Source organism: Aphelocoma coerulescens, chromosome 12, assembly GCF_041296385.1.
Source record: "Aphelocoma coerulescens isolate FSJ_1873_10779 chromosome 12, UR_Acoe_1.0, whole genome shotgun sequence".
NCBI lineage: Eukaryota > Metazoa > Chordata > Aves > Passeriformes > Corvidae > Aphelocoma > Aphelocoma coerulescens.
In genome coordinates, this window is record NC_091026.1 from 21,398,587 (window position 1) to 21,424,531 (window position 25,945).

The 25,945-nt window shown below is 50.1% G+C and overlaps 1 protein-coding gene across 1 annotated transcript in view; it reads right to left on the reverse strand.

The window, feature by feature from the left end:
- The window catches only part of PLXND1 (plexin D1), a 70,482-nt gene that overhangs the window by 39,596 nt on the left and 4,941 nt on the right, over positions 1-25,945 (reverse strand). Inside the window, exons 2-10 of the mRNA XM_069027571.1 lie at positions 14,387-14,563; positions 11,306-11,437; positions 9,468-9,568; positions 8,667-8,796; positions 7,938-8,112; positions 6,365-6,473; positions 5,377-5,479; positions 2,434-2,538; positions 558-647 (exon numbers count right to left, since the gene is read on the reverse strand). Coding sequence (XP_068883672.1) covers positions 558-647; positions 2,434-2,538; positions 5,377-5,479; positions 6,365-6,473; positions 7,938-8,112; positions 8,667-8,796; positions 9,468-9,568; positions 11,306-11,437; positions 14,387-14,563 — 1,122 coding nt within the window. The remainder of the gene's footprint in view (positions 1-557; positions 648-2,433; positions 2,539-5,376; positions 5,480-6,364; positions 6,474-7,937; positions 8,113-8,666; positions 8,797-9,467; positions 9,569-11,305; positions 11,438-14,386; positions 14,564-25,945) is intronic.

Sequence of the window (25,945 nt, forward strand, 5' to 3'; positions counted from 1 at the left end):
CATTCTCAGTGTGGGGCTGTGATACAGGTGACGTGACAGGAAAGTGCTCTTCTCCAGCTTACACTTGCAATATTGCTACTGGTGAAAGCCCGAATGTTTGCTGCATTTTGCGGGTGCAGTTTGCCCTCTGACAACCACACACTACTTTCCAGTGAGTATCATAGCATTTTCTTAGGCCAATTCCTTGTTCAAAATAAAAGCTACAGAAACAGCAAACCTGAAAGGTGGCCAAATAATTTTGCCTGAACTGAACTCTTTCCATTTAGAAAGGTAAATAAGCAGCTCTTTCCCAAGCCCCAGGGGAGCAGGGGCCAAAGCCACTGCAGATCCCCACGGAACTGGGAGCACAGCACCGGTGACATGTCTGTGCCCTGCCAGCATCAGCACATGCAGAGAGCCTCCTGCCAGAGGGGTGAATGCAGGAGTGAGGGATGGAGGGAAGAGAGCAAGTGGTGTCCCACTGCCAGGTGGGAGGTTGGGGGTGAGACTCTGCCTGCCCTTGGACCTGAACCTCAGCCTGGGGGAAGCAGGGCTGGCAGCCTCACCCCTTGACTCACCAGCACACGTACACACTCCACGGCAGAGGAGTTCACCCACCGGGCTTCAAATGTCCTGTCTGTCCCAAAATGGCACTCCAGAGCTGTCTCCTAGGAGAGGGAAGACAAGGGCAGAATGGCTGCAAAAACTGTTCGGTGCAGTTCTCTGTCTGTCAGTTGATCGGCAGGGCCTGTGTCCCAGCTTGATTTTGCCACTGGCACCTGTGCTCTGTCCAAGTCAAACATGATACCCAACACCAGGAGCTGTGTCTGGCCCATGGCACACACAGACCAGGAGCTGTGCCTGGCTGAGCTCTTGTAGCCCCAACAGCGGGGTACGATAGCTCCTGTGGGCCAAGGTGTGTGCAACTCATGCAGCACTGCAGACTGAGAGCCAACATTGTCCCAGGCCACCTTGTCCAAACCAGCCTGTGACTTGGGCTCAAAGTCACCTTCCTCCTCTTCTTCCCAACGACTACACAGAGCAAATCTCTAATTCAAACGAGGACCCAGCTGACATGTTCAAAGACAGACTTCCATGCTGTTTTCCTGATAACACAAGGATGATATCCTGCACCAAATTATTGCTGTGCCCACATTCTGCAGGAAAAAATCCTATCTCCAAGCAGTTGATGCTCCACCACTACTGAGGTCTAACTATCCTTTGAAAACTGGCAGATCTGATAAAAGACATGGAAGGAAGCACCAGACTCCTGGCAGACAGCTGCTGGCTCAGCAAACACACAGGCAGAATCTTGCCCAGTGTGTTACTGGAGCATAAGGCAGCTCTGGCTGTGCAGGCTCCCCATACCCCTGGCCTCACGTCCCTGCCTGTGCAGTGCCCCTACTGCAGCAAAGGGGTCAGGGCACACGTTTCTGGGGCTTCCCGCTTCAGCAGCACTTGTGAGTTCCTCCAGAGAGGGAAAGAGAAGAAATCCTATCCAGCAGCCTGGGACAGTGAGCAGAAGGTGGTGGAAGGAAGCCAGACTGCCAGAGCCTCTCCAGCTGCCCCAGAGCAGCAGTGCTGCTGCCCCTTTCCTGCTGACTCCATTTCCTGTGGGTTCCATGCACTATTGCTTCCTCCTCAGCCACCTCCAGCATCCAGAAAGGAAGAAGGATTTCTCACCCTTTTTTTCTGATTGCAGAGGGCACAGCCTCCTTCCTGGAGGCTGGAGCTGTGCAGGAAAAGGCCACCCCATCCAGGCACGAGGGTCTGCTCTGCTGCTGTGCTGAGGGCAAGAAGGTGTGGTGGGAGTGGTGCCTCCACAGTCCCTGGAAGCACCCCCCAGCACCCCAGAACAGCTCCACCAGCACTTCCAAAACTCTCCTCTCCTGAAGAAGGAGCCACTCGGCTGCCCAGCATGCTGGAATCATCAGGAGGGACAAGGCAAACCTGGCCCCATGAGCCCTGTTGATCTGAGCCAAAATTACTCAGGGCAGCTTTCTACAAACACCAGAGCTTACTCAAGCACTTTCCCAGTGCTCAGCCTCTTTGCCCCAAATTCCTCTGGTTCTTTCTGGCATGCAGCACATCTCCAAAGGCACCACTTGATGTCCACTCCTGCTTTTCGCTTTTAGAGCTTGTGTGTCAGAAAATTTCACAAAAAAGGCTTTTTCACACCAAACAAGCTCTGCAGTGATGACCTGAAGTTAAACAATGCTTCCATGCTATACTCAAAACACTGTGGCTCCAACAGTGCAGGGCTCCCTGCCTGCCACTCGGAGCTGTGTCCTTCGTTCCTCAGCGTGGGCACTGGGGCCAGGCTGGCATGCGGTGTTGGGAGAGCATGACACTGGCATGCTCCATGGTGGAGCAAACACCCACAAGGGAATGGGAAGTTTTATTTTCCCCAAATACCTCTCCAAACCTTCCCAATGCCTTGAGGAACTCATTTACCTTAGAGAAAGTTGCATTGGCCAGTGAGATCATGATGTCTCGAGATACACCCGTGGGCATCGGCTCCAAAGGGGCAGGTACTATTTGAGGACAGTCAATTTTCTTCTGCTAGGTACAAAAATAAGGAAAAAAAAGAGGTTAGCTGGGTGCACGCTGAGCATCCTCAGCAACTAGGGAAGAGGAACCATCAGGGTCCTTGATAAGATTCATTTCACTGGGAAACAGGTACTGCCAGGTGCACAGTGACCGTGTACCTGCACCTCAGCTGCCACTCCGGCAGTGACAGGACCAGAATGACTCTGAAAGATGGCACTGCCACATTCAATGCCAGATTTATTAGTGTGACCCTCTCCCACCCCCTGCATTGCTCACTCTGGCCAGCAGAGAGTCTGTGTTCCAGGGTCTCCATCCTGCACAGAGGCACTGCAGAGTGCACAGGCTGCGTGTGCACGGAGAGAGGGTATGAGGAACCACAGGGGCTTCAGTGAGGGGGCTGCAGTAGTAGGGTAGCTGCAGTGAAAGGCTTAAATGAAGCTGAAAAATGATTTTAAAAGGTCATCTGTCTCCCTACTTTTGTTCTCGTTTTAAATTGATGTCTCAGACACTGGAGCTGACTCAGAATTCCAGTCTATGTGACAAACCCGTCCTGTTCTCTCATGAGATGTAAATCACACTGCGAAACTACAGCAAAAATGAAGCCAGATTCTGCATGGCCCCAGGGTACATCCAGAGTAATGCCTGTGACAGTGGAGCCATTGGGGTAAAAGACAACAAAATACTTGGTCCATTATGCAGAATCATTTGCAGCAGGCAAGATTTCCTCTTGCTTGCATTAAAGGTTATCCTGCTGTGGCTCCACTGATGCCAGTGCTGCTGCTGCTCTAAGGAGAGGCCAAGCCTGCCCTTCCAGTGCTAGGATGCCTGTTCAGACACATCCCTGCAGCCGGACACATCCCTGGGACCGGACAAGCAGCAAGTGGCAGGTTTCTCTCCTGCCCTCCCCAGACCTAGATAGGGGTCAGGGAACTACCTCGAAGTGCCTGTTTGACTGTGGAAAAAATGTTTCACTTCTGTCAGGACACTCATTTAACAAAGCACAGTTGGTGCTGCCTAAACAAGGAGATTAAATAACAGAGATGAACGTGATAAGGGAAGCAAAACAGCAAAGCAAACGACTGGGGAGAGATTTCAGTCCCAAGCCTCTTCCAAGGGAATCAAAAGAGTTAAAAGAAAACCAGCACAGCTAAAACTGAAATTTCAAGCAAAACCTCCCACGGCCTGGTGAGTCCTTGCATGTCACCACAGCTGGCACAGCTTCCCAGAGAAATACACTTTAGAGGACTGATTAACTTGTCATCTTGCAGCCCCTTCTCCTGCTGTTCACCAGTGACAAGAAATAGAGCTTCCAGCTGACTATAGCCTTCCCATCTGGGTCAGAGGAAAGGGGTAGAATGTTTAAGATGCTGTGGATGGAGCTGTACGATGCTGCTCTCCCTGTGGAGCCATGCTCAGGTGCAGCCGCACCGGCAATGGTTTGTTTACCAAAAGCTCCGACTGCACGATGAAAGCACCGTGTTTCCAGGGCTACAGAGCACCTCTCCTGCACCTGCTCACAAGATCAGCAGGAGGCACAGAGAGAAAACAAACGTGCCCAAGCAGGTCAGCATCCAGCCCAACTGTACCTCTGGAGCAGAAGATCTGAGGAGATGAAGTTAGTCCTTTACTAATTGAGGACTAAGCCAGGGCAGTCCCCGGGTGACCCCACAGCCCTGATGTCACCCAGCGTCACTGCTGAGACTGACACCAAGTCCCCGGCCCAAGCAGCACAGCAGTGCCCAGCAGCACACACAGGATGAGCACCCACTGCCCCAACAGACCGGCACGTGCCAGATCCCTGCAGAGTTCCCCAGGCCCTGGCACAGGACAGACACCCAACAGAAGCAACCATCAGGATGGTTTTCAACTTCCCAGCACCCATCGAGACAGCCAGAGAAAACACCAGTCACTGAAACTTGGGAAGTGGACAAAGAAGAGGCTGCTTCCCCAAAACACCTGGGTATGCACAGGCAGGCACAGCTGATCCCAACACACTGCCCTGTGCTGCTGGGAGCTGCCACCTGGCAGGGACTTTTCCATCCCTGTTTCCCAGGGATTTACAGGGTCCCCATGGAGCTGCAATGTGGTGGCTTCAGCTTCACCCCCATGCCCTGCACTCAAAGTCACCCACCTCCTCCCCCTGGAGGAGAGCAGATGCCAGAGCTGGCTCTGGGGTCAGCCTGAGAGTGAGGGTGGCACATCTGACACGGGGCCAAACTCCTCTCAATGATGATCATGGGGAACGCTGGAGACCTGAGTTAAGAGCAGAGCACCGGTGTAAAAAGGATATTCAATTTACAGTGCAAAAGTTTGGCTTGGATCTAGAGCAGACTGATTCCTAAAAGGCCCATTTTATTTAAATTAACTTTAATTTAAATTTCAGTAGTAGGAACACTCTGAGCCTCTGGGCATTAAAGCTGCAACTTGGAAAGGGGCGATTTTCTCCTCCAGATGAGCACCACCAGTGGTGCTCCAGCACATTATTAACATACAGCAACCTCTAGTCAAAGCTGAGGGAATGGTGGGGTGGCTGTTTCTTCTTGTACTCAAACTCAGGTGGCCCAAGATGTGGAGAAAGAGCAGCATTGCTCCAGGTATGAGAAGAGATGGAGAGCCAAGAAATGGAGCCCACAGGAGGCACCAGGACAGCTGAGTCATTTAGCCAGCTGCCAGCCTCCTCACACACACACCTCGGCACGGCGCAGCTTATCTGCCCCCCCACATCCCCCTCCTGGGCACCAACTGAGGACGGTGCTCCAACTCCAGCGGGGCACAAGCCACGGCCAGCAAGTGCCAGCCACTGCTGGAGGAGGCTCAGAGCCTGAGCAGCAGTTTAAGGGGCCTCACCTTCATCTGCAGCATGTCATCACACTGTGAGTGGTTGGAGACACAGGTGTAGGCGGAGGGGCACCAGTGACACTTCCACCTGGCCGAGAGGCAGCTGGTGCACCTGAAATGGCAAAGGTATGGTGAGAAAAGCAGAGTATAGGTTGCTCAGAGGGGCCACACCTCAGCCCTGCAACCCATCTTCACACTCTTCAGCCTTTAATGGTGCCTAGAAAAACCCATGGCAGAGGCTGGATTTCCCTCTCCTCTCCCTGGGAGCTGGCAGGGGATGTGGCCAGAGCCCATCACCCCCAGGCATCCCTGCCTGGCCTCAGGCCACAGCAGACTGGAAGCCACCCTCCCCTGCTTAACAAAAAATGGTTTTCCCCAAAAAAATGCTTTTTCCCCTCATCTGTCTCTCTGAGGAGCCTGATGTGTTGGATCTGACAAAGACTCTCCCTGCTGTTTACACAGACATGGGAGCACTGGCGGGCGCTGTGAAGCCATGGAGGGCCCTGTGGTCAGGTCCTGCTCTTATGCTCCTGAGAGGTGGATGAGTTTTGGTGTGTGGCATCAGAGTCCCCATCAAGCTGATGGGGCTCCCACCCAGGGCTGGAACAACCAAGAGAGCATGACCCTCCCTTCCCCAACACTCCACAGATGCCCCTACAGATTGCTGGGGAGGCCAACTCTGCTGCTGAAGGGTTAACAGAACAAGCTTTATATAAAAATATTATTCATGTTTAAAAGAAGCCCAACGTGTCCAGATGGTTTGAGGACCCTCCTCTGGCATCACATCTCCCACAATCCTGCCAAATCCTGCCCAGGCCCTCAGCTGCCTACTGGCAGGGGTTGTGCTCCCCCATTAACCCCACATGGGAGGACCCTCATCCAGCTTTGTGCTGGCACCCTCCCAGCTTCAAACCACCCCACTTTTGTCATCCCAGTGCCACCCACGCCCTGCCACCACCCGCGGTGGCTCCGCTGCCTGTACACTGGAGTCACTTACGCTCTCTTCGGGTAAATGTTGCCAATCCTTTTGCAATCATAGATGGTGAAATTGGCCCGGATAATATTTTTGTTGTTGACCCGGAGAGAGGTTTCAACGACCACGTGGTCTGAGAAAATCAAGCCAAAGAATATTGGGTTGCAAGAGCCCCTTGCTCACACTCACACTCAGTAGACAAGAGAGACCCTTGGGAAAACAAGGGCTAAATCTGATTTGTTTTCTCTAGGGCTTCCTCCGAGCTGCATTTCAGAGCTTGGACCAGTCATCCTTTGTCCTCTGACCTTCAGCTCTTCCCTCCTAAATCAGCACTTTACACTACTCTCACAGAAAAGAACATTATGTCTTTCGGCACAAAATTCTAGCATGTTATGCAAGTGTTAATTAGCAGATTTAATTATTGACTTCACGTACAGTTGGTGCCAAATTATGTTTTTTAAAAATGTGGTAATTAAAACATGTTAGTTACCATGTTTTAAAATCCCGCTCACTTTCCCCATGCCAACAAACCTGCAGAGAGCGGAAATCCCTTTTTTGGCTGCTCAACACACCATGCTACCTTCCCTCCCCCCAAAATTGCTTAATTTTTTTCTTTGCAATTTTGCCATATAAGCACCAGGGAGAAGAAACAATGCCTCTTTCAGAATACGGACAATAAATCAGTGCACTGGATTCCAGAAATTCATTTGGACATTGCTGTAACCAACAATACAGAGCAGTTAATGATCTCCCATTCTTTGGATAGTTTGGGAGAAAAGCAATGCAGCTTTACAAATGGGCCTAGGAAAAGTGGAATTTTCAAAAGGACTAGCTAATTCTCCCCCTACTCAAGTCAGCCATCTTCAACAGCACATTCACTCCAGGCTTGAAGGATGAAAATTTAACAAGCACTAAAGTCTGGAATGAAGCATCAAACTTCTCCAAACACACTGAGAGTGGCTGACTCCATCACTAACAGGCCAGTTCAGATCTGGTCAGCTCAGCCAGCAGCTCAGATGACTTCAACCTCATCCATGGGCACTCATCTCCTCCAAAGGCAGCCTCGAGACAGGCATCCCCTTTGGTACGATCAGAGAACAGGGGACACTGGACATCTCTGTCTGGGTTTTGATTGCAAAATGGGGGCTAAGAGCTCCTGAGCTCCTTTAGGTACCCACTTGCTCTTCCTCCAAAACTTCTCCTGAAAGGCAGCATGTGTTTCAGAGGGAAACTAAACACAGCAATTGAAGTATCAATATAAAAACTACATTTTTTGCCCAGGGCTAAAACATTTTTGGCTTAGTACAAACTAAATCTAAAGCAGAAGCTTGAACCAGATAAAAATAAGTACATGAACTGGCATTTAAATTCTGACATTTAGAAAAAAATTGATAGATTTGAAATACTATCAATTCATGTAAAGATGGTGGAACTCCTACGCTACGGAGTCATATGCCCTGTAAAACACAAGCAGCTTCGGGCTTTTCTTCCCTGTATGTGTTAACTGTGCATACAGATGAAAAAAGAAATAAAGCCTATCAAAAACTACGTCCACAAAAGTGGTCAGAAGGGATACAGCTTGTTTGCCTCTACATACCTTGGTCATCAGGAAATGCTGGATATTTCTCGTGTGGAAGCAAACTGCAGTAAATAAATTGGTTTACATAATCCCCAGCAACTCTGGCTACCGTGTGGATGTTGTTTCCATAGTCACACGAAATATTTGTTCCATTCAGGTTTGGGATAGTTCCATTTATTTGTATTATTAGGGCCTATATGAGACAAAAAAGTCAGTTATTATCACAGAAAATTATATTTAGAAATTTTCAACATTTTAGAAGCTTTTCAGAGGTAGGCAACTCCAAAACAAGCCCACAGACAGGGTCTGTCTTGAAACAAACAATATTTTGCTGAAAACCTTTAAAATATAATTAAAATACAAAAATAGCAACAATACAAAACCAGGAAATGAGTTGATTCAGCTGTCTGCAGCTGATTGTCTGTATTTGAAATTTTGTGACCCTCCCCTGTGTTTTTGGTGCAGCAGCTCCAGGGTTTTTTTGCCTATGGACTCGGCTCTAGGTGCTGTTTGCCTGCAGACTTGGCATCCAGCCGGCTCAGGCTCTGGGGTGCAGCAGGTCACCCCCAGCTCCCCGAGAGCCTTGGCCTGATACAGCAGCATGCAGCAGAGCTCAGCATCCCCACATCCAAGCCACAAGGAGCCGTGCTGCTCATGGGAGGAGCACAGACAGTTACCCGGCCTGAGAACAGGCAGCGGCTCGAAGGACGCTGCAGGGGATTGATTGGGTATTGGCATCAAACGCACCGGGTTCTCTTTGTCAATATTGATCTCAGGCTCCAGGATGGTCATGGAGGGGCACTGCTGCACTCCTTCACTCACACTTGCCCAGAAGTTGGCCCCTGTGAAGTTGGTGCACTCATGCTGCAGAGAACACCTGAAATGAACAGAGGAACAGCTCATGGTTGATGAGTTTTAAAACAGCGGATAAAAATGTTGAATTTCTTGTAAGGGAAGATCCTGAGAAAATCCTGTGTCTATATCTTTCTCCTTCATCCATGCAGCTAAGCCTAAACATTTGCTGCTGTGTTTAAAGTGTCTGCTTGCCATGATAAAAGCATGTACCCCCACAGCACCAGTGGAGCACCAGGACTGAGGAAGGCAGGGGAAGGCCAGGCTGAACCCAAACTCAGGAGGAGAGGATGACATTTTGTCCAACATCTTCTGTTTGCAAATGTGGAATCTAATTTTGAATACACCCGTTTGCGTGTGATTGTCTTCTACTGATAGATGAGATCTGAAGGGGCAAAAGATGGACTTTCATAGGGTATGGGTTCTCCCAGTCCCATGGTTTAACACCTGCAAAAGATTCTCTGCACTGGCAGCTGCCTGTGGCATAACAATGCAGCTATGGTGAAATCTTGGCTCTGAAGAACACCCCAACCCTTTGGGCCAGATGCAATTGTTTTTAACAGCACGTATTTTGTAAGGAATGGAAAAAGACTGTTGGTACTGTGACTGTGGGGAAATACAAAAGGCGCCAGAAATTCTTGCCCAGGCCAAGGGCCAAAGGACAGGCTGAAGCGCACCAGACACGGCTGGTCCTACCTGGTCTCCATCGTGCACCACCCGCAGTAGGCATCAGCGGCGGCCAGGCACTCCGTGCATGTCGAGTACTGGCTGCAGGCAGCCACCTTCACCCGCGTCATCTGCACAACAACAGCACAGCTGCTTCCAAAGCTGTCACAGCCCCACAGGAGCACCCGCCCAACTGGGACACACCAGCACGGCCACGTGCAGCTGGAGACAAGACACCAGCACCTCGGGCTGCGACACCCCTTACCCTGGAGCAAACTCACCCACCGTGCCACAGGAACAGACTCTGGCACAGCTTGGAAGCAGGAGCTGTGCCACAGCCACCCGGCATGGGGACGAGCCCAAGAAGCCACCTGCTGCTCACTGGGGGCCCCCAGAGCCTGTCTAAGCCAGGGGCCATGAGCCCCAAGACAGGAAGGATGCCCAAGGGCTCCGGCAACCACAGGGTTTGTAGCTGGCTGAGCTGAGCTGGGCTGAGCTAGGCTGGGCTGAGCTGCTCCTTTTCAGCTGGCGCCATGGCGGGAGCCATGTGATGACCAGGTTACAGAATGTGACACTGCACCTTTCAGAGGTGTCAGATGGAGATGGCTTCACAGCTTGTCCCTCTCTGTGAAAAGCTCTCACCCAATCCTGCAGAAAGCTCCTTTTCAGAGAGAGCCCAGCGCTTTCTGGCTGTTTACACAAAGATCAGAAAGCAGCACCACTCTAGAAACCTTGATTTGTAAAAAAATCAAAGTACCTCTGGGGACTCACTTGGCAGGAGCAGTTGGAAGGGAAAGCATGTGTTGGTTTCTACTCTTTCCTCCTTTGATCTCTAAACATTTTGGAAGGAAACCTGAGTGGTTTGGAACAGTGGGGACTGAAAATGTGAGGTGCCAAGAGCCCTGAGCTCCCACCAGGGGAGCACACCCTGGGCTGTGGGCTCCTTGGCCGGAGCCCCACTTCACTCACAGGACGTCACTGTTCCCCAGCCCTGCAGGGCTCAGCAATCCCACCACAACCCTGTCAAGCTCCTGGGGAGCTTCCCAGGATGCTAACTCCACCAAAGAAAAATTAACTTATCAGATTTATTGGAAAAGAAGCAGTCAGAGGAGGCACCACACAGGGTGTTTGATCAGCTCGAGTGGAGGGCACAGCCCAGAGAGGGGCTGAGATGAGACAGTCGGAGCCATCAGCTAAAGAGGCATCCTGGGAGGGGTCTGTGAAATGATAATGACCAATCTGCAGGGAATTAGAGCTTGGAAAATACAAATGCAACATGTAACATTTGTGGTTGCGCATCTGTTTTGACAGATTAAAATGTAATTCAGGACAAACCACCAGTGCCTGGAACACTCAGCTCTCATCTTCCTCCTCTGTTAACTTGATGGAGATGAGACCATCTGTCTGTACCTGCTGCACCTCTCCAGGTCTCTGCAGAGCCCTCCTGCCAAGGGCTGAGCAGAAACCTCCCCAGGGACTACTTCTGACAGGCAGACTTTTTGTCTGTAGCATCTCCTGAAAGCCTTCCTAAAGACCACGTACTGTCATTTTGGGGTTTCTGTACAGGAACAACCTCGGCTTATTTCTGCATTCCTGTAAGTGTACTCAGTTTCAGTATCTTTCACTCTCCTTTTTACCTGACCACCACAAAGACCTGATAAACTGGGCTGCATGGTGTTATCACCCAGCACAGGAGAATGGACAGGCACCTCCCCAGAAAGCCTGGTGACAGCCAAAGCTCTGAACATCTTGGCTCTGACCATTAATCTTAAAGAAAATCTTATTGTCCCTTTCCACTCCCAGCTCTGAGCTAAATCAAATGCATGATGTGCTCCAAGAACTGTTTTGTTGAGGACTGAAGATCTCACCTGGTAAGAAGTCATCAGGTAGAGGTAGGTGGAATCAGAAGGGTCAAATTGCATGATGGGATGGACAGGCTCTCCATAAGCCACTGAAATGGATCTCCTGCTAATAACCTTCATTGTACTGTCCAGGTTAATCTACAGAGAGAAGAAGACCATTTTCAAACACTAAGGGGAGAAGATTATTTCTCCTTGGTTATAAACAAAAACCAAAGTGGTATACAATGGTGCCCCACATGGTCAAGCACTGTGAATCCCTGCACACCTTGCAGGCTGCACACACAGAGCTTTCCTGGAAAGTCAGCTCTGTGTCAGTGGACAGGCACCCCAGCCTTGCTCAGTGGTGCAGGACCCTCACAGTCCCTGGTCCCTCTGAGGGACTACCTCTGGAAAGTGTCTGATTGGAGGCTCTACCCCTGCACAGCTGCATCCAGCAGGCACAGCAGCGTTTGTGTTACCCTCATGCAAGTGTCACCAGCCTTCAGCCCTCATCACATACATATGCACATTCTGTACAGAGAACACTGAGTTTCCAAAACTTAATGAAAACCAATGCAAATCAGCAACACGGCTGTACAGCATGGCATCCCCTGCTCCCTAAATATTTGAAAAATAAGTGTTGTCACTCCCAGCCAGAAGAAGCTTCTATCCCTGCTGACTCCAGAAGACCACGGCAGCTGCCACGAGAGTGCCAAGTCCTACCTTGCCTCATGAATCACCAGCCGAAGTGCTGGCAGTGATGGAGGAGGGTGCACAGCATCACCCTGCCTTTCACTTCTCTGAATGTCTTGGAATTTGACTTGAAAATACAGTAAATTAAATGTGGCATTGCTGAGAGGAAATAACAATGGGGCTACACAATTTCTTGTGACAGCCACTTTTCAGCTTAAAACAGAAAGGGAGTGAGGAAAATTCTTGCCTCCTTACTAGCAAGGGAAGGCAATAATTGTAATGACCAAGTATGCCTCTGTTCTCTAAAGTGTGGATTAATTAATTAACATAGGTTAACTAATTCTTACACTAGAGCAGCACTGACACACCCCAGTATGACAGCACAGGCTCAAAGCAGAGGCTTCTCTGTGCAAAGAATCACATGCAAGTACTGAGAGCTGTGCAGAAAAAACAGGGAACTATCACTGTGTTCATTTTAAAAGCTGGCTAGCCAGAAGCTAAATGATTTCCCTGGGATCACCCAAGATGTTCCATGAACTGAGCCCTGACATTCTCCGCTGCAGCTCTGCAACCATCCTCTCTCCCTCACTGCTGAGAGGTGCTCCACACGTGGCTGTTTACAGATACCTGTGCCTTGGTCCCTCTGCCTCCTGGGCACATTCACCCTACACCTTCTTCACACAGGCACTTTCCCTGGATCCCAGGGGGCTGCAGGCTCTGGGGGAGAGCCCCCAGAGCAGCACAGGGGGGCAGTGACCACCGGTCCTGGTGCAGCAGGCTAGCAGGCTGGGGTGGGCTGGAGGACACGCACTGCCCTGGTGCTGGTGGGAGCAGAGTGAGTGAAGTCCTGGGTAACCCCACTGCAGCACTTGTCTGCAGCCTTCCAGATCTGGACATGGGGGACTTGTCAGGACAGAACCCTCCCGCCCACCCTTACCCATGAGAGCACCACACCCTGGCATGTCTTACCCCAGCCATGCTGCCCAAGCACTGCTGTCCCTCTCACGACTGCTAGATGTGGCACTGGCCCTCACCAAATGCCCATCTGCAGCCGCAGAATTGCATTAATTCCCCATACATGCCCCTGGTAGCCCTAATTACTGCTGGCAGGAGCTGGGCAAGCACTATTTCTGCCCCTCTGCTGTCTTTTCTCAGGCAACAAATCTGAATGATTTGCTCACGCAAAACATCTTGCGTCCCGTGCCAAAGAGCAAGGAGCCCCAAAGGTAGGAGGGCTTCTGGTTATGCAGCTGTGTTGTGGAATTAGATTACAGCTATCTGAGCAAATTATCCCAGCACAGGGTAGCTAGGAGCCTCTCCCTAATGGAGGCACTGCAGATAAGGCTGGGCTCTCCGAGATGATAATGGAGCAGAGCTGTTAATGCCGTGTGAACAGGCTGCGCTGCGTGTGGCATGTGCCCCCCAGCCTGCTGCACCTGGCCCAATGCCAGCTCCCCTCCCACCCTCCCAAATTACCTGCCCCTGTGGGCAAAAATCAAAGCAGGGAGTTCCTTTGTGATTATTCCCACATTTCTGCCAGGAGCATTTAGACACAAGGGAAGAGACTGGATAAGTTTTCTTCTATCCAAGTATTTTGATCCAATATCCCACATTATGCACCAGTCCCCCCAGGCAGAGATAAAGCAGGTATCAGCTGTCTCTCCTCCAGGCCTTTTCCCCCTCTTCTCTATGGACTTTTGATACTAGGAGTTTACCAGACTGCTGTGGCTGCCTGGAATCAAAACTTTCTCTGGCAAACTTCAAGCACTAAGGTTACAGAGAGCTTGGCCTTGCATCCTGGCTGCAGATCTGGGGCATTGCATCACCCTGCTTCACCTCTGGCATGTTATTTAGAATAGACTCCAGCATGGGTTCACACCTGCTTTAAGCTCAGCTGTGAAGAAGAATCTCTTTATGATTCCCCTCTCTACATGGAGTCTTCAAAGCCAGCAGCTCAGAGGGAGAATTTATTAGAAGATCTTTTAATAATTTTAATAACTTCAACAAGTAAAACAATAACAAAACATTGTAGTTAAAATTATATCATATTGTGTATATAATTGTATTGTTCTACAATGATATTAATATAATTAATAAAATAGTTTAATAAAAATAATTAATAATTCAATGTTCTACAATAGTATTTTCAGCTTAGGGTTCATCAAAAACATCCTGCTCACATGGCAGCCCTGAGCAGTGATTAACAGCCACCAGTCATCAGGCAGCATGTATCACTGTCCAGGTTATGGCAGTACCCAAAGACTTCCTCACTGCCTGATGGAAGCAGGTGCTCAAACCAAGCAGACAACAGATGTCATCCTCTGGGCAGACCAGAGGTGATGCAAGGGGGAGCCCCGACACCCACCCTGACCCCAAATCTGCTGCCCCATGCTGGTGCTGCTGGGCCCCACTTGCCTTCAGGAGTCCTCCACTGGCCGTGCCCAGGAACACGACTGTGTAGTTGTTGACACTGGCCACTGCCACCGCAGTCAGGCCGCTGTAGGTGAAGATGGGGGTGGCTGTGACAGGGTTCACGATGGCCAGTGGGTGCTGAAGGTGTGCGGCTCCACAGTCCAGCTGCTCCGGCTGCAGCTGTGGAGAGACACAAATATAACCAGGCTGCACAAACTTCAGTACATTCCCTTGCCATCCTCCCTCAGGAGCAGTGGGGACAGACTTCTCAGAGCCCTGCTCTGCCTTCCTAGAGCCCCTCACTGCTGAGTCATGGAACACGAAAATGCAACTGGCCCTGGGCAATGAGCTGACCCACAAGGGCTGGCACATGGGGCATAAGGCTGATAGCAGGGCTCCCACATCCATTCACTGTCAGGTGCCAAGGGGCAAAGGACAAGAGGACAGTGGTTAAGGACTTGTCATTGACCTGGGTCTATGAGCAGGCATTTGACTTGTTTGGCCCAAAGCAAGACAACAGACTTGACTCTCCTGTGCTAAATTAATTAGTGCATTTGCTGCATGACAGCAGCATTTGCATGTGGAACTGATGTCTTGTATTCCTGCTACCCTGCCAAGACACACCCAAGATTTATGACCCCCTCACTCCAAACCCCCTGAGATTGTAATGTAATTTCTGCTCAGACAACTTGGATGGATTTGACAATGCCTGAACATCACAACAGTCTCACTGCCAACAATTCACCTGCTGTCACTCCTGCAGCAGCTTTTCTGAGCTGCAGCGGGTGCACCAGAGCTGTTCAAATGACGGGCACGTTTCAAGGGCCAATACCACATCATCTACAGTGTTACCCCAGGTTTAGCCTAGGCTGTGACCACACTGTCACACTCCCCGGCAGGGCTGGCATTCCGGCAGTGGCAGGTATCCTCTAAATGCATTTTGCAGTTTTACCACATCTCATTCTAGTAAAAAGTAAAATCACAGCCCAAATTCTTAAGTGTGTATGTTTGCCCTGTAACTGGGCCACACAACCTTTTTATACTAAACAGAGGACATGGCAAGCCATTCATGTTTCTGGTTTAATAATTCCTTCCCTTCACAAACAGATATTTAGAAATTCACTTGGGTTTATTTACTTTTCTGACGGATTTTCTCTAGCTCCTCTTCATTACTCTTTAAGAATATCACCACTTGAAGTTCCAAGGCTCCTTTCTGCAGGGAAACTGAGGTACAGAGGCACCTCCAGCCACCTGGGACCTCAAGGGATGCTCAGCACCTCCTCTCTACGGCAGCTGCGCAGGAGCTGGGACCAGCATCGCTGCCAGCCAGCCTGCAAGACATGGCCCTTTCTTCTCACAGGTGGCCAAAATCACGGGAAGTCCCTTATCTGCAGTGCCTGCCTGCTTATAAATCACGCATTTCAGAGCTCATATCAGTGCAAAGTGTTTTCCACAGTAAACAGGATGTAACTATTCTAACCCAGGCCAAGCTTTATTCTGGCTGCACACATCCTTCCTCTGAAACACCTTTCTTCAAATGACATCAGATCTTCCAACAAACGGATGGGTAGGAGACATATGGTATTTCCCTCTCCCAGGTCCAAAGAAGGGACAACATGCTGTGCTGCTGCTGCCTTTACCCCACAGCACCAAGGGGACAGCTAACTCCATCATGTTACAGTAAACAGGATACAGCCAAGTCACATCCTTCTGCAGGCACCAGGCAGTCACCACAGCTGGGGAATTGCACTGGATGATTGGAATAGAAGGCCATCTCCAAGTGGAAGGGGTTAAATCTCCCTCCTTCTTAAATCAAGCTGCCCTATCCTGAAGTGGGAAAAGCACAAATGTTAACTTTTCTTTCAAAATCAATCTCTTTCTATAATCTGCATTTTAAAACACCCTGTGGGCGTTTACTGTATTGCCTCTATTTATCTTTGACACACTCTGGATACTCAGTAACTCTCAGAACTGTGCACTGATTCTAGATCGAAAACCTTCTGCACACAAAAGGTTTGACTCTGCCACTCTCACTGATGATGAGCCTCCTTGGGCACAAGCTGGGGACAGTGCAGCCAGCACCAGCCGAGCAGCACTGCTGGCCCCCACGTGCCACCAGGACGAGGGGGACACACTGCTGTGCCCCTGCACACTGCAATATGTGCTATTACTGCAAAACTTCACAAGTGGTGCAAATTAATTCAAATCAAGGGGCCACAGCTAAGAGGATGGTTAGTCAGATTAACCCCTGAGTGAAATTGCAGAAACAAAGTGGGACAGAGATAAAAGATTTCCCACCACATCAGAGCTCAAGAGTTCAGCTGTCTTCACAGTGTGAGTTCAGTTCTTTATCACAGGCCTATAAGGAGCATAAAAAGTGATTTCCCAGAATTTCCATTACAGCTCCCCAGCCCTGGGCATGCAGGATGTCCCTTCGGGAAGGAAGTCTGTTGGAAACAGAAGGAGGAAGAGGAGTGGTGAGGCAGCTCTCAGGAAAACCATGAAATGCGCTGATTTCTGCATCCTGTGTTTGTGACCTTAAAAATAGTTCTCAAGTAAAGCTGGAGCTAATTTGTGACTCAGAAGCTGCGGTGCAGAGGAAAGCCCTGAGCCCCTGCCCTCCACGAGGCCATGCTGGCTGCGCTGCAGCAGCTCCAGAGCTCCGGAGTGAGAAGGGGAGCCCGGCCCCTTTCAGACTTTGTATCAGAGAGGATTAAAGTGTTGGCTTCCAGCATGCCTGGAGTCCTGGGAAAATGACACAGCCAGCGCCGGATAATCCGCTCCAAACTTGTTGATTTGTGGGACTTAGCCATCATCTTCATAGGCTCAAAATTTGGCAGCTGCTCCCACACAAATGACATTTTCAGGCCATTAAAGGCTGTGATAAAAGGACTCTAGTTTTATCTCTTGCCTTCCTTAACATAAGCCATTAGGCTTTTATTAACATTTAGGTATGACTCAGGGAAATTTCTGACTGCAGAGAGAATATTCAGAATAATTTGGATACTAAGGAGAATAGCAGGACACAGACTCTCACTGAGCAGTAGGGACAGGCTAAAAACCAATGGGGAAATCCTGCATAGGAGAACAGACACAGCCAGCGATGCCAAACCAGCCTGGCTGCATTATGCAAAAGGAGAGTACAAGCCCTGCTCTGTGTTGGGCAGAGTCCAGACCAACAACACCCCCCAGCATCCCCGCAGAGCTCCCCTGCCCCCAGCAGTTTGTACACACAATCACGCGTTTATCTGCTGCAGTGTCGCAACCAGACCTGTCAAAACCAGGCTTTTTGGGACGCCTGGAGGAAAATGTCATCCACAGAAGAGGAGTCCACTGTTGAGGCACTTGAGATGTGTCCAAGCAGTCTCCAACTGCAGTGCTGCTCAAGGGCAGGCATTAGCACAGAGCTCCTTAGACTTCCCATCATACGTTTTAGGCAACAGGAGGCAAATAAATGTGTGCTTGTGGCCAATGAAGGCACTCAGGCTGAGAATCTCTGACAAAGTGAACATGGATAAATTTTTCTCAAGAATTACCAACAGCACAGGACCCCTGCAGCACAGCAGACATTCTTAAAAAAAAAAAAAAAAAAAAAAAGGCTAAAAATGAGATTTGCACTCTAGTTTCACTGTTTGCTTAGATCACAAGTTCCTCAAGCAAGGAGGCAGCAGTTTTGCTGTGTTTTGCCTTGTTTTGCCCATTTGCACAATGCCAGCCCTGGGGCTAGGGTACTCTGCAAGCCAGTGATGTGACACCAGTAATGGTCTATCCCAACATCCTTCTGCTCCCAGCAGCCGCCTGGACCATGTCCCTGCAGGGAGCTACCACTCTTAGATCTTATCTAGGAGTGAATCTCTTATCATTCTTCCCTCTCTCTACTCTTGACTCCAAACTTTTCTTTCCTGCCAGCTCCTAAATTTCACTCTTGGCAGCCTCACATGGGACTGGTCGCTGGGGTAAGGAAGGGCACAGGGCAGAGCGGACTGCTAGAAGGCAGGGCAGAGCAAGCACAGGACTGATGGCTGGGGAAAGGCACAGCCAAAGTCAGGCCAAACCACTGCAACTCAGCAGCCACAGCCATGCTCATTCACCTCCACCACAGCCACAGACCTCAAACCACCAGAGGTGCGCAGGTTTGAATGCTGGAAGAGGCTCTCAGTATCTCAGATCACCTCAGAGGGCAAAACCCACACTCCATCTGCTTCTCCGGCAGAGGTAGCCCTGGGCAGAGAGCACATATGCCCACTCGGTTGCTGGTTGCCAGAACCCACCTCAGCAGGAGGACACAGAGACTGGGACAGGATCGGAGCACTGCTGGGCTGCAGGCACAGCCAGTCTGCTACAGTGAGGCCAAAGCCTGACAACAGCTTGAACAACCATGGGTCCCTATTGACATCCAACCACCTCAGCCTCAGGTCCAGCAGTGGCACCAAAGTTGGATGCCTGCAACTGACAGTGTGATTCCCCTCTAAGTCTCCTCTGCTCCTTCCTCCAGCCACAACTGGCACAGCTCATGGCCACCATCACTCCAGCAGCCCCAACCCCACCATGCTGACCCCAGCTGGAAAAGAAAGCTGAAGGCAATGTGGACAGGTGACTGGCAGGACCAGCACAGCCCTCCTCCAAAACACCCTCCCCAGCCCTGGCAGCCCCAGCATGGGTCCACCTTCCTTGCTCCACACACGTCAGGGATCTGGCACCCATCAGTGCTTTCCCCAGCAGGGCACTGAAGCAGCAAGTGCAACAGCATGGGGAACTGCTTGAAGCAGAGAAACATGAAAAAATAGCACTTTTTAAACTAAAATTGCACATCCTTCATGCCACCAGGAAAACTGGTCAAGCTTATTATGTTAGCCTTCATCCTGCATTAAATACAATACTTCAGATTATACAATCAAATCCACCAGGAATGGGCAAGCAGAGGGATTAACAAACAGGCTCCAGAGGGGTTGTCACAGTTGGAACAGCACGTGTTTGAACAGCAAGAGCTTGTATGTCCTTTAAATTCACCCCTGTTGGAAACTCAGCTCCTCTTCCCATTCCCTGGGGACAAGGGGCTGAGCAGATCAGCCGAGCGTGCCTCATCTCAAGGACACCCACTCCTGCTCAGAAGCCCGACAGACACCTCCCCCTTTGAAACTGCTCAGAGTAAGGCACTTGGTTTATTTAGGCTGTACTTTCTTAGCTGTTCCTTCCTTGGGAGAGCCCCCCCTCCACCACTCAGCCTGTGTTTCTCATTTACGTTAAGGTTTGGCTTCAGTAGCCAACCTCAGACTATTCAAACTCTCTTCCACAGGGAAGAGTCCCGGGTGAACCATGAGTTTGGCTCCTCAATCTTTGGTTGTTATTATTTTGTTATTGCTAGCACTAACACTTAGCACTTCACATGCTCAAAGTGCTCTGAAGGCATATCTGTGCAAGTTAGAGCTGAAAAAAGCATCCATTAAAGTAACAACTTCTTTCCTAACACAACTGGTCTTTTGCATGTGTCAGTTCAAATCCATTTCATTTAGCAATAGTTTATAGTAAATGTTTTCCTGTATTTTCCTCATTAGTTCTGCTGAATCAATTAAGCACTGAGATAATGAGCAGAACTCTACCCTTCTTTTACACATCCTAAGTAAAACCTGCCTTTGAGAAGCAACGCTGTGCTGCAGTGCTGTCCTTCTCTGGGTACCCCCCACGCATCACCTGCTCAAGAGCCTCAGCACCAGAGTCCAAAAAACAAAACACCACCACTTGGTCGAGGACAGAGCCCACTAAAGAAGCTTGCCATGGAAAGGTTAATAAAGCCCTTTTTGCTCATTAACCGAGCACTTCAAATGCAGAAGCAACCAAGCCATACAAACATAGTCTACAGGAGACACACCATTTGCTCTGATCACGAGTGCACCCTTCCTCCCCTCTAACCCCTGCCCTCATTCTGGGGACAGAAGAAATTCAAGTAAAGAGATTAATCAGATGATTATGGAAGTGCAAAGGATGAACATGTGAGCCAGGCTCACACTCACACCCTGTCTCCTTTCACAGGCAGCACCTGAACACAGCAAAAGGTGTTCTCCAGGCATCACTCTGAAAGCACTGTGCCTGTTGACATCTCCACAGTTTCATCTCTGGAGGTCCTCACTCCCTACCCATTCCCCTCCCAATTAGGAAATTAGGGTCATAATAATTATATAACTTGAATAATTTCAAAAGTTGTTACAAATCAGTGGTGCTACTGGATTCAGCAACTGAGCACTGCTGTGATTTGGTTTAAGCATGTAAGGCTTTCTTTTTCTCTATGATTTTATATTTTGTCTTCAAGATTTGTAGAAACTGCTGTTTTCAAAGCTTTTTGGAAAGACCCACTGAGCTTGCTGGGACACCAAATCTCAGCAGAAAATGATACTACAGTTAGGAGATCCCAGGGACATAACATTGCAACCCCAGTTCCAACACTTGACATCTTTTTCCAGCATCTTCCGTGAGTGTGTCCAAGTTGCGGTTCCACAAACAGCCCCAGCACCAAGGCTGCCATCATGCTGACCAGAGCAGTGTCCTGTCTGGGAAACCCAACAGGGATCCATGGGGAACATCCATCCCAGCCCTTTACCCCTTACCCTGTTCCAGAGACCTGTACACATAAAACTAGACATTACCTGTATCTGCTCTCCAGAGACAGATTTCTGTCTCTTCAAGCAGACATTTAGCCCCAATTTCCTCCCCATTTAATGATGTGCTACACCGACTGCCAAAAGCCCAACCTGAGCCCCCATCCTGCACAAGGCAGTTCCCAACTTTGGGAAACCAGGCACAACAACACAACAGTCCTGGTGCCTCTGAACAACAATGCCTAGGTCTATGAGACAGACTGAAGGATGACAGGGACTCGCAAGCCAAACAAGTTCAGAATTATATTCCACTAAACCCCCTCATCTTTCACCTCTCCCCTTCTTCATCGAGTGCTATCATCATACCGTAAAATTTCCCCTCCTAAAATGATCACTCCACACACGTTTGGGACACATGCCAGGTTTACAATAGCCCTTTTTAATTAGGTGACCCACCAGAGATGGTGCGTGGCCACAAGCAGCTCACAGCCTGCTGGATGTTGGCAGCAGGCAGCAGTGGATGAAAACCAAATAACCAAAGGGCTCCTGCTCCAGAAGGGAGTTGTACACAGCAGCAAAATACCTTAAACAGAGATGAGACAGAAACAGAAAGGCAAGTTCCAAATTTTCTTCAAATAATAGAGGTACGTTTTCAAAATCCAAACTTACAGGCAATTTTGCTTCTGGGTTAGAATTGAAAGATTTGTATTCCAGTTCCACTTAAAATACATAACTTGCAGACGTCTTGTCACAGCAACAACCCTCCTGTGGTCCAGGCCCAAAGATAGACAGCCTTGTTCCAGTAGCTGGCACAGCATCGGCTGGGTTCTATGGCTGCAGATGCAAACATGAGCCTGCAGCTTCACTGGAGACTGGGACTTACACTGGTGCCGGGGCTCAACCACCCCGCCAGAGCTCCACAGCTCCCACAGCAGCACTCTCAGGAGCATGGCAGCAAACCCGTGATTGTGGCTCCAGCCATGTTGCCTTCAGAGGAGGGGCACAGCAGAACAAGCCCCCTGACAGGGAAAAGAGCTTGACTGTCCAAGTTAACCCCTATCATGTTGCCCACTGGAGAAAAAGCCCGTGCTGAGCAGCCTCTTGTCCCACCTTGCAAGGCTGTGCTTATCCACAGGTTGGAGAAACAGGAGAGGAAGGCACAGGGATTGGCAACAGCAGATCAGACCATGTGCCATCACTGCTACAGCCCTGTTACTGCAGGATGCCACAGCCACCACATCCCTGCTCCTTGGAGACATCCTCATCCCAACCCCCACAGACCTGTGTAAGGAGCCAGCGCGCACTCTCTGTGCTGGACAAGCCCCACTGACACTCAGTGGGTATCAAGGCAAGATCATCATGGGCTTTGCTATCCACCCTGCTCACCAGCACATCACATCTGGCAAGGGCTCATCTGGGCCCTGTTCAATCTGGGCCTTCCCAGGCACGAGCTGTCCCACGCCCCTGCAGCCTCGCTCTGTTGGAACAGCAGCTGCCAGCAGAGCTGCTCTCCAGATGTTAGGAATTAGTACTGCTCCCTCTGCTCAAAAACGTCAATAAATTCTACTGGCCTCTCAAAGCGGGAGATGCGGTAGATAGTCTGCCACCTCCTCCACCTACTGCAAGGTGTTACAGCCCAACTTGAAATAATGACTTAAAATCATTTCTTTACCAACCCAACAGGAATCAAAACCTAAAAAAACCAACCAAAACCATCCAACCAAACTAAAAAAAGAAACAGCAAAGTGGATCACTCCTGCAGACATTGCTGTTGGTCCCCTGTCACACTGTGCTCCCAGAGATGTGTGCTGGGGACAGTCACACAGAAACACTTGGGACCTCAATTCAAACCCTGACACTGCCACTCTTCTGATCAGAGACATCGATCGGGGAACTGAGCACCCCCCTCCCCACCATGAAACGAGGACACCAATGCTGCCCGGGCACAGGAGCTGCACTGTACCCAGGGCTCACTGTGCCAAACAGACCTCGAGTGCATGGGGTTGTAGCGACACTGCCCTGGGGCAGGGCACTGGGGACAATGCAACAGCCACCCGCCCTGGAGCCATTTTTCTTTCTCCGATCAGGAATGCCAACCCCATCCATCCCATGCCTGGTACAGAGGAGCAGTCACACCCCCATCCATCCCATTCCCAGCACAGAGGAGCAGCCACATGCCCCATCCATCTCTCCTCGCTGGTGCAGCTGAGGGGCTCAGCCCCTGCAGCTGGGAGCCGCTGGCAGCCACGGTCTGCCCCGGCACACGCCGTGCACAAGCCTGGTGGCGAGGCACAGCGGTGCTGCTGTAGGTAGCCTGTGGTGGCACTCTGGTGGTTAACGCTAACCGCCGCCGGTTCCAGTTTGCCCGGTGTTTCCACTAAATTACCACAGCCAGGGGCTCAGACTTACTATGTTTCCAACCCCTAGCTGGGAGAGGGCATCAGGGTGTCGAAACAGTGCAGCTGAACAGACACCTGTGGGGATTTAAAAGGCATAGTAAGGTGTTTTTACAGCATCCCTGGGCACCCTTACCCATCTCACAGTGCCTTATTCTCTTCTCCAGGTGCCCTCAGCCCCAACAATCTTCTCACTCAATCACTGTAAACTAGACTTTGAAACAGCAGAAAAGAGATGGCAAATCCCTTCATTTCCATCCACCAAAACCCTACATCTGAGCATCCACTGTGGCTCCTGGGGTGTGGGTTCACATTCACATGGAGGAGTCAAACACCCACCCTGGAAAACCCTTGGCATTGGCCAAAATGACCCTTTTCCTGTTTTCCACCTAACCTGTTATTTAGTTACAGGGGATCTGATGAGTTCAGTGAACCAAATCTAGTCTGAGCATCCAGGTACTAGGAATGACTAGGTCTGTACAGCCAGCTGTTGGCAGCGCTCTCCAGAAACTGGCAGCGTGCTCATGACCTCCCTGCCATGCCAAAGGACCAGCACATGCTTTGCCTGCCCAGCCAGCAGCACTGGGCTCCCAGAGCAGGCAGGCACTGTACCACAATCAGGAGCCAGTTTCTGTTCCCTAAAGCGGCACAACTTCCTGTTTCTAGGCACAAAAACTTCTGCCACTTTTGACTGAATTTCCCTTTGCAATCTGGGACCTGTTTGAGCTTGAGATGCAAAGCAGGGATGAGCCCTGGGGCCCCCAGGAAAGCATTCCCACCACCCACCTTCAGCTCGGGGGCACCAACCTGCTCCTCGGGAGACTCCCCTGCTTGGCACAGCACATGATGGTCATGCCAGCCCTGGCAGTGGGAGAGCCCCCAGGCACTGGCAGAGCTGAGCCTGCCTTCCCAGGAAGGATGGTGTTCACACAGTTCCCAACAGGCAGCACAAAGCTGCCTGTGTGCACCTTGACTGCAGCAGCAGGTTGTATTTTCACATAAATTCCCAAGGAAACCTAACCAACAGCTGACCACAACTCACTAGTACCAGGTGAGAGACATAACAGGTAGATAGTGCTCTGGGCTGGGTCCAAAGCCAGGGAAAGCTCAGGCTGTGGCTTAAACCTCTTGTTGGGACATCCTGGGTCCCACTGGCCCCTCCATGGGCAGCCTGGTCCCTCATCCCCAGCCCTTGCAGGGCAGCTGGAGGGCCAGAAACCTCCCACTGTCTGTAACACTGCATCCTAGAGCAAAACATGATGGTGACAACAACCATAGTGCAGCTCTACAGTACCTGGGCAGTGACACCTTGGGGTGGTGCCAGCAACTCCTAAACAGCCCACACTGCAAAATGCAGAAATTAGGCTTGCTACAAGAGCTCTGCCTCATTTTTAATGAAGAAATTAAGTGTAAATTCCCAGTTTCCTTTCTGTGGCTAATCCTCCGGATTTACTTGAGTAGATGTAGGGTTAGAGCACATTTAGTTTCATGTTTGGAATTTCTAAATTAGTATAAACCAGCACTTCAAAGTAACTCAGCTCCTATAAAACCCAGTCCCATGGAGATGCCACAGTATATTTGGACAGTAAGTAGATGCTTTGTCATATTCCCACGTGTATATGAGATTTTTTTCTTTGGGAACATTTTCTAACTGGTTTTAAACCACATTTCCATGCTCAGGCACACATATATACAGAGACTGTTTATATAGTCTACCCAAGGAGTTCATTTTATTTAACAATCCATTATAGTACAGCTCAGTGGTGGGTATCTCATCATTACACCCCCAAACACAGTGTTCAGTGACCATGCAGGATCTGACACAAAGCCACAAGAGCCAGAAACTTGAGAATTAATGCTGAAACGTTTCATTATCCCATGCCACTATGCCTATGGTTTTCAGCAGAGGAAACAAACTGGATTTTCAGCCTTTTTTGGGTTGCAGACCCCAAAACATTTCCCAAGAGAGATGTAGTTCCCTGGCCTGCAAATCTAGGCCTCAAGAATATAAGTCTGCTTTCTGTAACTCTCCAGGAGTTTTTAGGAGACCATGGGGCTCATGCAGAAACCACAGAAGACACTGAGTTTGGAGCAGCTGGGAGCATGGGATGGGGTTTCCAGTTCAGCTTTTCCTCAAATGAGCTTGCTCATCACAGCAAAGTGTGCACACAAAGGTGCCTGGCCATGCCCCTTGCCAAAGTAACCACCAAGAGATGGGGCAGTGGCAAGAGGACACTGTGGGGGCTTTGCTACATTGGGACATGGCTGTGATGCAGCCTAACCAAAGGAACAGCCAGGCAGATCTTTGTTTTCAGTGGCACTGAGGGGGACACTCCTGGGGTGCCCCACATGGCCACTGCTCTCGAGCCAGCCAGAAGCTGGGGATGGGCTTTTGCCTGCTTTGCTTTCATAATGGCTTCAGCGTCCCACAGCTGTGCCACGCTCCAGCCATGCAGCCAGCGTAACCTTCAAACCCACTGGGCCATGATCCTCCTGGGGAAGAATAGCTCAAATATGAGCTATAAACCCACACAGTGTCCCAAGAATTTGATAAGCTCTGTCAGCACACTGCT